Source organism: Chiloscyllium plagiosum, chromosome 35 (assembly GCF_004010195.1).
Source record: "Chiloscyllium plagiosum isolate BGI_BamShark_2017 chromosome 35, ASM401019v2, whole genome shotgun sequence".
Lineage (NCBI taxonomy): Eukaryota > Metazoa > Chordata > Chondrichthyes > Orectolobiformes > Hemiscylliidae > Chiloscyllium > Chiloscyllium plagiosum.
The window spans coordinates 41520006-41534386 of record NC_057744.1 but is presented as its reverse complement, the minus strand read 5'-3'; the positions used below and the strand labels follow the sequence as shown (position 1 = coordinate 41534386).

The 14381-nt window shown below is 44.1% G+C and overlaps 1 protein-coding gene and 1 long non-coding RNA gene across 2 annotated transcripts in view; one reads left to right on the top strand and one right to left on the bottom strand.

Moving 5' to 3' along the window:
- The window catches only part of LOC122540773 (RNA-binding protein 38-like), a 42047-nt gene extending 35849 nt beyond the window's left edge, over positions 1-6198 (bottom strand). The window contains exon 1 of the mRNA XM_043676986.1: positions 6167-6198. Coding sequence (XP_043532921.1) covers positions 6167-6183 — 17 coding nt within the window. The 5' untranslated portion in view covers positions 6184-6198. The remainder of the gene's footprint in view (positions 1-6166) is intronic.
- A 7283-nt stretch (positions 6199-13481) lies between these two features.
- The window catches only part of LOC122540772, an 18409-nt gene continuing 17509 nt past the window's right edge, over positions 13482-14381 (top strand). The window contains exon 1 of the long non-coding RNA XR_006309405.1: positions 13482-14375. This is a non-coding gene — a long non-coding RNA (uncharacterized LOC122540772). The remainder of the gene's footprint in view (positions 14376-14381) is intronic.

The following is a 14381-nucleotide window of genomic DNA, read 5'->3' as shown; positions in this document are numbered from 1 at the left end:
TGTTGTGGTTCTGTTCGCCGAGCTGGGAGTTTTTGTTGCAAACGTTTCGTCCCCTGGCTAGGCGACATCATCAGTGCTTGGGAGCCTCCTGCGAAGCGCTTCTTTGATGTTTCCTCCGGTGTTTACAGTGGTCTGTCCCTCCCTATCCGGGCATTGGATAGGCTTATGGTGGATAGTGGGCTAGTGTAGGTTAGGTGGGCTTGGATCGGCGCAACATCGAGGGCCGAAGGGCCTGTACTGCGCTGTATTCTTCTATGTTCTATGTTCTATGTAACACGAGGAGACATAGCTTTAAATTGAGGGATGATAGATTTAGGACAGATGTCAGGGGTATTTTCTTCACTCAGAGAGTAGTAGGGGCATGGAACTGCCTGCCTGCAACAGTTGTAGACTCGCTGACGTTAAGGGCATTTAAATGGGCATTGGACATACATATGGATAATAATGGAACAGTGTAGGTTAGATGGGCATCAGATTAATTTCAAAGGTCTACATAACATCGAGGGCTGAAGGGCCTGTACTGCGCTGTAATGTTCTGTATTAGTGGCAAAGAATGGAGGATAGAACTCTCCCTTTGCTGATGTTCCTGGCACTGAGGCAAAATGGCTGCTCCAGGAACATTTCCAGCTGATTGAACCATTAACCCTGAGACAGTAAGGGGCAACTCAATCCCTCTCTCAATTCCGACTGATAATAAATAAACAGTCGTAGCCTTCGCTGAGATAAATTGGTGATGAATATATTGGACAACGGGAGTGAATGCACAATAATCAGGCCCAAACCATCTCAGATCCAGGATCTTTGTTAAAAGGTCAAAGGGACCTCAGAAAGAAAAGGCTGGAATGGTTTTCTAATCCTCTCAGGACAAAGCCTGATGGTGCCGAATGCCATAAACAGCAGGTGCCTCTGAAACCGGGGTGGGGAGGGGAATTCCTGTCAGACTGGCAGGTCCAGTCCCCTGGCGCTATGCCAATGCACCAGGCAGGAGAGGGCAGTGGGCACAAGTTGCCACTCAGTTCAAGCAATGACAGAAGAAGGATAGACAGACAGCACAGGGCTAAGGGGTGGATAGGAAAAGGAGGAAGTGGGGTGAGGGTGTGGTAGCAAGGGAAAAGACAGAAAGATGAGGGAAGAGGAGAGAGAGAAAAATAAACAGGGAGAGAGAGGGAACAGACAATAGGGAGAAAGATAGAGAAGGCAGCAATAATGCAGAACTGATAGAGAAGGAGGCAGTAGAGCAGGAAGGGTATGAGGGGGAGGAGGGTGAAGTGAGAACAGCAGCTGTGAGACCTGTAGAGGAGTTAGGCTTGAATTGTGACCCCGGACTATAAAGGGGAGGATGGAAACACCTCATGGCCTTTTGCAGGAGCAAAATCTGAGCAAATTTAAACTACTGCAGGCCCACGCTATAAACAGAACTATCTGCAGAGCTGTGTCGATGAATCTTAAACACTTGTGCACAAGATTTGCATAACCGTCTCTGCAGAGAGATTCAGGCAGCACGGGCCTGGGAGTGAAGTCAAACGGGGTCAGTGAGTTCAGCTTAAAGGGACTGTACAGACACACAAGGTAGCAATCCCAGGCCAGATTCCCAACAACACTGATACTGCCCCTCGACAGGATGGCATCACCATCCCTGTGCCAGGAGTGCCAGCAGCATTTAATTGGGTGAATCAGAAAGAACAAACATTTCTGTAGCAACTTTCCTAATCTCAAACCATCCCAGAATGTTTGACAGCTAGTGACGTCCTTTGCAGCCACTGTTGTAATAGAAAGGATAAATGCCCAGACCTTTTGTTTTTAGCGATGTTGCTAAAGGGATCCTCATTGGGCTGGGTAACAGGGAGTGCTGCTCTTTGACACTTAGGCTGTATAACCTTTAATGTCCACTCATGGGGAAGCAGACTGACAGCACCTTGGTTTAACATTGTACAGCACTACCTCAGGAGAGCATTGGAGAGTCAGGTCAGAATTCGAAATCATGTCTTTGGCATGGGCACTTTACTGACCTAGTTAGGCTAAACAGCCATTAAGCAGTTTAAAGGGAGCGGAGCCTGACCCGGTTTTTGGGTCAATGATGATCTCAACAAGATTGACCATATCGTAGTGACTGGCATGAACACCACAACACAGAGCCTGGCTGGTATTTTTACTTAGAAATCAGAAAGGAAATCTCAACTCAAGGGTGAGTCAGGAGCCTTAAAAATAGAACAGCAGTGAAGGCATGCTCTAACTGCCAACAGTAAGACTGGTTATAATCTGCTCAAACATTTCCCACCCACTGTAAGGTGCTGAAGCCATGTCCCTGTGAACTGACGGGCCTGATACTGCAGAGGTGAGACTCTGGATTCAAATGAATAAATCCCAGGGCAGGGAGAATAGATTCCTCAGCAATGCTGCATCATGTTTCACAGAAGTGGAAAATACTCAAGAGGGGAGAGGAGAGGGGTGGACAAAGATGGCTACACGGTGGCTCAGTGGTTAGCACTGCTGCCTCAGAGCACCAGGGTCCCAGGTTCAATTTCAGCCTCAGGTGACTGTCTGTGTGGAGTTTGCACATTCTCCCCATGTTTGTGAGGTTTCCTCCCACAGTCCAAAGATGTGCAGTTCAGGTGAATTGGCCATGCTAAATTACTGTTAGGTGCATTAGTCAGAGGGAAATGGGTCTGGGTGGTTACTTTTCAGAGGGTCGGTGTGGAGTTGTTGGGCTGAAGGGCCTGTTTCCACACTGTAGGGAATTGAATCTAATCATATCACTGGCCTGAAAGTGGAGAGAACAGCTAGGGCAACTCTGAAGACAAAGACGCATAACCCAAGCCAGAGAACCATCCATCCATTTCACATTTCTTTCTGGATTACTTTGAGGGGATATTACTATGGCTTTAAGGGGTGCATTTTATCTGTTTTTTTTGGAAGAGAGGCTTTAAGACAGAGATCTCGAACTGTATATTGAGAGCCCAGAAAGAAACAACTTGTAGAGCCTTGGGATTTTTTTTTTTAAGTTGGAACAATAGAAACCACCTGAACGGATGAGGTCAAGCTCCCATTGAACCAGGATTTTTAGTTTTAGTTTTTCAGTAGCAGTTACTGCTGGGTCCTTGAGGCTGGGTGTGGAAGCTCTTATTCCTGCCTCTGTTATAGTTAAAAGCTGCAGCTCTCTTCCTGCTGCAAGAATTGCATGAGAGACAATCTGTTTCACAAAATTTGCTTTTGCCAAAGGTGTGTTTATGGGTGGTTATTACATTGGAACAGTAACTGGTTTGTACCTGTTATTCTGTTACGTTTTCCAATACAATTAAATTAATCCAATTTCTTCTTTCTTTTGTTGTATTTTAACTAGTTAAAATAAACTGTATGAATAAAGATGTTTTGCTTGAAATCTGGTAGCTTGACCAATTGAATTGCATCTGAAACGCAATGCCTAACACTTGCGTTTAAAATAAGAAAATGTCTCCTTCATATATTTTGACAGGGATTGGTCTGGTCCATAATAGCTAGGCAAAAGTGAGGTCTGCAGATGCTGGAAACCAGCGTGGTACTGGAAAAGCACAGCATCCGAGCAGGGAAATTGACGTTTTGGGCAAAAGTCCTTCATCAGGAATAGAGGCAGGAGCCTCCAGGGTGGAGATCTCAGGCGCATGTCCTTCTAACATAAGGAGGTACAAACGTTATAACTCTCTCCACCATGTGTTCCGTCACTCCCCAGACCTTACTTACACTCCCCTTGCCTCGTGGTTTTTAAAATCAGGCACATGTTCAATTCAGATTCTGTCAGTCACCCTCTGCATTTGAAAATGTTAAATGCAGCTGAGAGGGCCCCAGATCCTGAGGGGCTCGACACTGTGTTACACTGACACTAGTGATCCTATCTCCATTTTGCTGGGTAGATTGGGAGCAGGGTATATCCTGCCCTGGGTATTCTTCTAGAATATTGGAGCCAGGTCCAGCATCGGGGGTGGGGGGAATATACCTTCCAAGGGTTGTGATTACAATCATGTCTGTACAAGTCAGCAGAAAGCAAGAACCAGAACATTAAAATTTTACGTCCAGAATCTGCCGTGAACACTATCAAAGATGGGATAGAAACAGACCATTCAGTCACCATTCTTCAGCAGGTTCCATCACTCTCTCCCTTCTCCCTTATTTCAGATTCTGGGATGGTGATGGAGGCTGGAAACCTTATAATCTTTAAAAAATATTTGCACTAGTACTTCAAATATTGTTACATTCAAAGGTATAGGACAAGTGCAGAAAATTGGGATTAGTGCACTTTTGGTAGTAGTTATATTGGGGCAGACTCAATGGGCCGAAGGGCCTTTCCTTTTTGAATCTATGATAATTTTTCCATTCTTCCAATTAATACAATGATGTTAGTTTTCTCACACACTCTGATGGAGAGGTGTGTTCCAGTATGAAGTCTCGGTCCGGCTTAATCCTCACTGAGTGTTTCCGGCTCAGTGTTTCAAAGTCACTTTTCTTGCGTGGACGGTGGATCCAATGTCCCAGCAGTTTAAGGGGCATTCTTGGTGGCGGTTTTCTTCAGAGGCTTTCGGCCCAGTGGAGTGGCATCCTGGCATTTCGGCTTTTGTTCCAGAGTGCTGCTCTCATTGCGGATGATCTGGCTATGTGTATGGTCTCTTGATCAGCTTTTTTGACACCAGGAGCCTTTGAATGGACTTTAATGGACTTAGTCTTAAATTTACATTTTTTGTAACTTATGATTTTACTTTGCTGACTTCTGTCAATAACATAGGCAGCATGGTAGGGCAACTTATAATACTTTTCATTGTTTTTTTTTGTAAAAGTAAATAATTCTATCCGGAATCAGCCTTGCACATTTTTGCAAAATGAAAGCATTTACAGAAGTCATTTACATTTATTCCACACTAAATGCAGTGAAGTAAATACCAGTCTGTTTTACACTTACTTTGGAATTGGAAAATGGAGCAAAGATTTACACTCAGTTATTTGAAAACTCCAGTCTGTTGGGTCTAATCCTTGTTCACCTTATCCCTACAATTCCCAATATCCAACCTAACTCTTCACATCCACTTTTAAGGCCAGGATTACCCTGTTCCAGTATGGGATGCATCAAGTGAGGCTACAGAGGAAGAAAATATCTGTGATTGCTACTATCCCAGCAATGTGAGCGAGGTTAATGGCTCTTGTCTCAAATCACAGAGAGAAAGATCTCAGTCACACGTCCTTCTAACATAAGGAGGTACAAATGTTATAACTGACCCAAGATGACCACACTGGTCATCCTCTGGATCCAGGGCATTCCCAATTTGCATGAGACACAGTGCCTGACCAGAGGCGCCAGTCAGAGGGATAAGCCAATATGGGACAATAACTTTAGTAGTTCCCAAACTTGATGGCACACAGAGCAGCAGACACACAAAATCACAGAATCTCTACACACTGTGGAAGTAGGCCATTCGAGACCTCCCACCCAGACCCATTCCTTACCGTCTCTCTGTAACCCTGCTTTTCCACAGCTAATCCAATTAAGCATGGCTAATCCACCTAACCTACACATCTTTGGACCGTGGGAGGAAGCCAGAGCACTGAAGAAGCCCATGCAGACACAGGGAGAATGTGCAAACTCCACATTGACAGATGCCTGTGGCTACAACCAAACCCAGGTCCCTGGCACTGTGAGACAGGGGTGCTAACCATTGAGCCACCTTGGCACCTCTGGAGGGATGGAAGCCTGCCATCTTCCCTCTTCTGATTCCATGTCATTTTAATCCCACAGTGTGGTTAACTCTAAACTCATCTGGTAGAATACCTCAATTATATCAAATTAATTATCTCCTGGAAAGGAAAGAATTGAAGGAGTTTTGGGGAAAGCACGGGGTAGTGGGACCGATTGGAAAGCTCATTCAGAGAGCTATTGCAAATAGGAAGGGCTGAATAGCCTCCTTCTTTCTTGTTTCATTCTGTGACAGCTCTGAACTAGCAATGGCTGTCAATAGTTGTGACGCCCACATCCTGAGAACAACTTTCTTTAAAAACAACTCGGTTGAGAGCGATGATCCCCTACAAACTGAAACAAAGACACCTACACACACACACACAATGCAACAAATTCCTAGTTACAAAAAAAATACAGCCGTTGTAAGCAGCAACAGGAGCCCTTCCCCCCCCCCAGCCACCTACTCACACTGTTTCGGTTAACATTGTGTTTCCTTGTATTCCGGCTGCCACATGACAGAGCAAAGAGTGAGAGATTCAAGAAGGGAATCCAGAGCAAGGAGGAGAGGAAGGGAAAATGGAGGATTCAAATGAAAAGGTTTCCACATGAACAGACACACAAAGAGCTTTCAATCCAATTACCCAAAAACGTGATGCAGATAATCTATTAATGCAGCAGCAATATTTAGGGTTTTACCGAGTCAATGGTAAATATAATTTGTTTTGTGTGATCTACTATAGGAAGGATATTAATGAATTTAATCCAACAGCATGATATTAAGACACCAAACTATAGAGAGAAGGAAATATTAGAATTAATTAATTCACTCATGGGATGATGGTCAAGAGGCGATTTAATGGCTGTTTTTAGAACTTAGAACATCACAGCACAGTACAGGCCCTTCAGCCCTGTATGCTGTGCTGACCTGTGAAACCAATCTGAAGCCCATCTAACCGACACAATTCCATTATTGTCCATATGTTTACCCTATGATCACTTAAATGCCATTAAAGTTGACACGTGTACTATTGCTGCACGCAGTGCGTTCCACGCCCTTACTACTCTGAGTAAAGAACCTACTGCTGACATCTGTCCTGTATCTATCACCCCTCAATTTAAAGCCATGTCCCCTCATGCTAGCCACCACCATCTGAGGAAAAAGGCTCTAACTGTCCACCCTATCTAATCCTCTGATCATCTTGTATGTCTCAATTAAGTCGCCTCTCAACTTCCTTCTCTCTAATTAAAACAGCCTCAAGTCCCTCAGTCTTTCCTCATAAGACCTTCCCTCCATACCAGCCAACGTCCCAGTAAATCTCATCTGAACCCTTTCCAAAGCTTCCTCATCCTTCCAATAATGCAGTGACCAGAACTATACACAATATTCCAAGTGTGGCCGCACCAGAGTTTTGTACAGCTGCAACATGACCTCATGGCTCCAAAACTCAATCCCTCTACCAATAAAGGCTAACACACCAAATGCCTTCTTAATAACCCTATCAATCTGGGTGGAAACTTTCAGGGATCTGTGCACATGGACACTGAGATCTCTCTGCTCATCTACACTACCAAGCATCTTATCATTAGCCCAGTACTCTATTCCTGTTACTCCTTCCAAAGTGAGTCACCTCACACTTTTCCACATTAAACTCCATTTGCCATCTCTCAGCCCAGCTCTGCAGCTTATCTATGTCCCTCTGTAACCTACAACATCCTTCAGCACTGTCCACAACTCCAAATTTATTAACCCATCCTTCTAGGCCCTCGTTCACGTCATTTATAAAAATGACAAACAACAGTGGACCAAAAACAGATCTTTGTGGTACCCCACTAGTAACTGAACTCCAGGATGAACATTTCCCATCAACTACCACCCTCTGTCTTCTTTCAGCTAGCCAATTTCTGATCCAAAACTGCTAAATCACTCTCAATCACATGCCTCCATATTTTCTGCAACAGCCTACCATTGGGAATCTAATCAAATGCTTTACTGAAATCCATATACACCACATCAACCGCTTTACCCTCATCCACCTTCTCAAAAGAACTCAATAAGGTTTGTGAGGCTTGACCTACCTTCACAAAACTGTATTGACTATCCCTAATCAAATTATTCCTTTCTAGATGATTATAAATCCTCTCTCTTATAATCCTTTCCAACACTTTACCCGTAACTGAAGTAAGGCTCATTGGTCTATAATTTCCAGGGTTGTCTCCACTCCCCTTCTTGAACAAGTGAACAACATTTGCTATCCTCCAGTCTTCTGGCACTATTCTTGTAGACAATGACGACATAAAGATCAAAGCCAAAGACTCTGCAATCTCCTCCCTGGTTTCCCAGAGAATCCTAGGATAATCCCATCTGGCCCAGGGGAATTATCTATTTTCACACTTTCCAGAATTGCTAACACTTCCTCCTTATGAACCTCAATCCCTTCTAGTCGAAAGCCTGTATCTCAGTATTCTCCTTGACAACATTGTCTTTTTCCAGTGTGAACACTGACAAAAAAATATTCATTTAGCACCTCTCCTACTTCCTTGGAGTCCACACACAACTTCCCACTACTGTCCTTGACTGGCCTTAATCTTACTCTAGTCAGTCTTTTATTCTTGAGCCTTCACATCTCATCTTTACATAAGCCTCCTTCTTCCTCTTGACAAGAGATTCAACTTCTTTTGTAAACCACAGTTCCCTCGCTCAACCACTTCCTCCCTGCCTGACAGGTACATACTTATCAAAGGTCCTGCAGTAGCTGTTCCTTGATTTCAATTGTGACCATCCCATGCAGTTTCTTTCCCCATCCTATGTATCCTAAATCTTGCTAAAACGCATCATAATTGCCTTTCCCCCAGTTATAACTCTTGCCCTGCAGTATATCTTGCCCTTTCCGTCACTAAAGTAAATATAATCAAATTGTGGTCACTATCACTGAAGTGCTCACCTACCTTCAAATCTGACATCTGGCTTGGTTCATTATCCAGTACCAAATCTAATGTTGGCCTGTCTACATACTGTGTCAGGAAATCCTCCTGCACACATTGGACAAAAATTGATCCATCTAAAGTACAAGAACTATAGAGTTTCCAGTCTATAATTGGAAAGTTAAAGACCCCCATTACAACTACCCTGCTACTTTCGATCCTATCCAGAATCATCTTTGCTATCCTTTCCTCTAAATCTCTGGAACTATTCGGAGGTCTATAGAAAACTCCCAACAGGGCGACCTCTCCTTTCCTGTTTCTAACCTCAGCCCCATACTACCTCAGTCAAACGTTCTTTCTGCCACCATAATAATGTCCTTGACTAACAGTGCCATACCTTCCCCTCTTTTACCACCTTCTCTGTTCTTACTGAAACATCTAAACCCAGGACCTGCAACATCCATTCCTGTCCCTGCTCTAGCCATGTCTCCAAAATGGCCACAGCATCGAAGTCCCAGGTACCAACCCATGTTGCACATTCACCCATCTTATTCTGGATGTTTCTGGCATTGAAGTTGACACACTTCAAACCACCTTCCTGCCTGCTGGTACACTCTTGCAAAGTTGAAACCTTATTTATTACCTCACTACTCTCAATCCCCTGTACATTGGAGCTACAATTCAGGTTCCCATCTCCCTGCTGAATTTGTTTAAACTCTCCTGAAGAGCATTAACAAATTCCACCCTCCAGGATATTGGTACCCCTCTGGTTCAAGTTGTCACAAAGTTGGTCTGATACAAGATAACTTTACCCTTGAGTTTTTTTTTTCCCAGAGATGGGATAATTGGCCAGGCTCCTTCATGTCTGATGTTTGAATAGTTCATTGGAGTCTTGTTGCTTACCCTAACAGACAGCGCTTCTGACCAAAAGCTTGAAAGGTCTTTTGAAAAACTAATCAAGTCAAGAGGAGGAGCATTCAACTGCCCTAACATCCAATCCTACTGTTCTGAATTCCCAAAGAGACTATTGAAAAACAAACTAGTAACCTTACCAATCTGGCGCACAGAACCTTTTTTGGTTAGAGGAGGAGGATGGGTGGGAGACACTACCTAAGTAGTGTTTCGGGTAAAGCAACCGCCCAAGTATATTCCCTTGCTTACCCCGCAGTCCTGTGTCCTGTCCTGCTCAGTGTGCGCTCCACCTATACATGAGGTAAGTGATTAAAGGATAACTTTACCTTCCTGGCACCCCCTTGGCCCTCACTCTCGCTGCTCCCGACGATAATGTGAAGGTGCCGATGTTGGACTGGGGTCGACAAAGTTAAAAATCACACTACTCTAGGTTATCGTCCAACAGATTTATCTGGTTAACCTCTCACTTTTAATACATTGTCTGAGTTGAGATGTCACTTTTTTTAAAAAACCTTAAGTTACCTCGAGAATGTGAAAGAAGTTCTGGGATTTACATATTAATGAACTGAAACCCCTACAACCTATTCTAAAAAAGAAAGACTCAACAGCAATCTAGGTTTGTTCAATATATCGTATCAGTCGCATCACCTATAATCTTTTGCCTATAAATTCTGTGTCTTACGATCTTATACTCCACGACCATTTCATGAAGGAGTAGCCCTCCAAATGTTAGTACTTCCAAATAAACCTGTTGGACCATAACCTGGTATTGTGTGATTTTTAAGTTTTTAAAATGATGCAGAGCATTGTTTGAGTGAATACACAAAGATTGTTCTGTCTGGTTGGGAGTCAGTGACAAGGAAGCATCAATTTAAAAATGATGACAGAGTGGAGAGAGAACTTATCCAAAATGTCTTGAGACAGACCACAGTTGGGGATGGGGGGAGGTGGGATGCTTTGCCACAGGAGGTTTACGAGACAGAGACCATTGCATCTTTTAAAAAGGGAAAAATTGGGTCATGAGGACAGAATGGTGCAGTTAATTTGGCTTGCTCTCCCAAAGAGATAGCACAGACAATTCAGGCCAAATGGCACCCTGTATGTAAAGTGTCTGGCAAGTTAATGTAAGGAACTCCATCTTTAGGAGCTATTCATTTAAAGGTAGGGAACATGGAAAAGAAAACAAATACTCATTATAGCTTCCTGTTTTGTCATGGAAACTGTAAACAATATCACATATCAGAGAAGGCGGCACAGAGAAAACCAAATCATTGTTGTTCATTCAGAAATGAATATAAAACCAACTAACAATAACACAGAGTATTTGGAAAGCTACGTTACAGCGGTTGCGTCCTGGGGATCAGGATCATTGCTTCAAACTACTCCACAGGACTTAGAACAAGTGCATCACATTCAAAAAGAGACATCTGAAAGGAATTCTGATGAAAAAGCATGGAGTTCGGTGTCTGCCAGACCCTACAAAGATCCCTCCCATCTCACTACACGTAGTACGTACATAATCTCAGGGCATTTTGGTTCATTTCCATTGCAATTGTGTTCCTTTGGCCTGGGCCAGTGCAGTTCAAAACTTCCTTCTGTGCTTTTGGATGTCTTACACAATGGGATCCAAGACCCTACTGGAACACAGATAAAAGCTAGGGCTGATTTACTTTCTAAGGGGAGAGCCCTCATCTTTCTGTCACCCATCATTAACTCCTCCTTCCTTCAGACTTTATTTGTTTGTCTCTTGCTTCCTGGAAGTGTTTCTATTCCAACCAATTCCAATTCTAACAAAGGACACTCCTCAGATATTTACTGCAGCAACCCAGCGTGTTACTACTTCCTATAAAAACTCCAATTGCTTTCTCCTATCTCCTTGGTTACATCTACATGCACGGTTCCATTTTCCAGTCCAGAGCTTCTGAACAGCTCCCTAAACTTAACCCAGCCCACATCAACTTACACTCTTTTCTTTTTAATTTCAAAAATATATCTTATCGATAAAAAAAACCCTACATAATAGTCACTAACGCAATCAGTTCTGCACAGTAGCATATGAAGAAAATAAACATTGGAGTTTGACTCTATCCAACAAACAAACGCCACTTCTTACTTAAACAAGACAATATTACATGCATGTGAGGTACTGACAGGCTCCAATAACTGAACAGACCCCCATTTAACTTCAGCAGAAAGACCTCAGACAGTGGTCTTTCCCCACTGCCCCTTGGTGATAACTGCCTCAAGCTTTAGTGGGTCCCTCAGCACGTAGTCCTGGACCTTGGAATGTGCCAGTCTTCAACACTTGCTCAGGGTCAACTCCTTGTTCTGGAAGACCAGCAAGTTTTGGGCGGACCAAAGAGCATCACTCACCAAGCTGATAGTACTCTAGGTGCGATCGCTGTGTGTGTGTGTCTGTGTGTGTCCCAGCAAAGAGACCTGTAGAGTACAGAGTCCTACATCACAGAGCCGCTTAGGGCAAACCTCGACAAAAACTACTGCAGCTCTCTCCAGAAGTATGTATGCGATACGTCCAGCCCCGCACAGCCAGTTAACCATGATCACACACCGTAAGAAATGACAGGCTAGCATTACCCCTCTGATGTGCTAAAATACTTCACAGCCACTGAAATACCTTTAAAGTGGTGCTGTTGTAAATAGGAAAGGCCCCTTCCAGCTAATTTCACATTTAGCGAGAACACAGCTTTGGGGCTACAATCATTTGCAAGGTATGTGATTAACTTGGATAGGGAAAGTGAATGTAGTCTAGCCAAGTTTGAAGATGACTCAGCTAGATAGGAAGACAAGCTGTGAGGATGAACAAAGAGTCTGCAGAGAGATATTTACAGGTTAAATGGGTGGGCCAAAACTTGGTAGATGGAATATAATGTGGGAAAACATGAAGTTGTGTACTTTGACAGGAAGATTAGCGGGACAGAATATAAGTTAAATGGAGGAAGACTGCAAAAAGCTACAGAATAGAGGGATTTGGGAGTCCTCACTCATTAAAGTTCAGCAGGTAATAGGGAAGGCAAATGGAAAGTTAGCCTTTATTTCAAGGGAATGGATTATAAAAGTAGGGAGATGTTGCAAAACTATAACAAGGCACTAATCAGACCACAGCTGGAATACTGCGTACAGTTTTGGACACCTTACCTGAGGATTTTAGCAAGGCGTTTCATAAGGTTTCAATGGTAGGCTCATTCAGAAAGTAAGGAGGCATGGGATACAGGGAAATTTGGCTGTCTGGAAATTTGGCTGGCCCACAGTAGACAGAGAGTAGTAGCAGATGGAAAGTACTCAGCCTAGAGCTCGGTGACCAGTGGTGTTCCACAGGGATTTGTTCTGGGACCTCTGCTCTTTGTGATTTTTTATAAATGACTTGGATGAGGAAGTGGAATGATGGGTTAGTAAGTTTGCCAATGACACGAAGGTTGGTGAAATGGATAGTGTGGAGGGCTGTTGTAGGTTACAACGGGACATTGACAGGATGCAGCACTGGGCTGAGAAGTGGCAGATGGAGTTCAATCTGGAAAAGTGTGATGTCATTCATTTTGGAAGGTCGAATTTGAACGCAGTTTACAGGGTTAAAGGCAGGATTCTTGGCAAAGTGGAGGAATAGAGGGATTTTGGGGTCCACATCCAAAGATCCCTCAAAGTTGCCATCCAAGTTGGTAGGATTGTTAAGAAGGCGTATGGTGTGTTGGCTTTCATTAGCAGGGGGTTTGAGTTTAAGAGCTGTGAGGTTATATTGCAGCTCTGTAAAGCCCTGGACCACACTTGGAATATGGTGTTCTGCTGTGGTCGCTTCTACCCATGTAGCCAACACAGTAAATTTGGGTGGGGTGGAAAGGAATAATAGTGTGAAGTTGTGTGAATGAGTGTGTGGGGCGAGGGAGATAAGGGATTAGAGTCATAGAGATATACAGCATGGAAACAGACCCTTCAGTCCAACCCGTCCATGCCGACCAGATAGCCCAACCCAATCTAGTCCCACCGGCCAGCACTCGGCCCATATCCCTGATGGAAGTGAGGGGAGTGAGTAGGGATGATTGAGGTTTGAAGGTAGGTAAGAGCTAATGAGCAGGGTGAGGGTCGGGTGAATGCAGTGGGTGAGAATTGTAGTGAGAGTGAGGTGATGGTGACAGTTGGTGAGAAACATTAAAGGGTGGGATTGGTGGGGTAGTGTGGGTGAATGAAGAGAAGGGAAGGGTTGAATATGCTGATGGAAAGAGGATTATTTGTTGGTGAGGGTGAGGGTGTTTGGTGATGTGGTGATTGTGCGATTGAGGGGCTGGACTGGCAAGGTAGAGGACTGAGCTTTACACTAGGGAGGGGATAGAAGGTGTTATGGTGGGTGATGAGCATATTGGTGAGACTGAGGCATTGAGGGGTAAGTGAGAGAGGAATGATATTGGGGACATGGGCCAAATGTAGGCAAGTGGGACTAGTTTAGTTTGGGAAACTTGGTTGGCATCGCTGAGTTGGACTGAAGGGTCTGTTTCCAAACTGCATGACTATGATCAGCAGATGGGTGCCAGGGTGAGAGTGCTATCAGGGTGGATTAGGTGAATCAGGTTAAGTGGGTGGGTGGGGGAAGATGCTGGGATATGGGATGATGAGGGGAGCAAAGGTGTTTGTGACTGAGTTGGGTGATAGAATGAGGAGTGTGTTTTGGGTTTGAATTTGAGGAGTAAGTTGGGGTTTGGGTGGGCTGTTTGAGCTAAGTGGGCATGTCGGTGACTTGGGTATGGAAGAGAGGAGTTGGGCTGTATAAGGGGGAAATAGAAGGGGTAGCTTTGGGGTTGGAGGCATGAAGTGGTGGGGGTATGGGACATGTTAGGTGAAA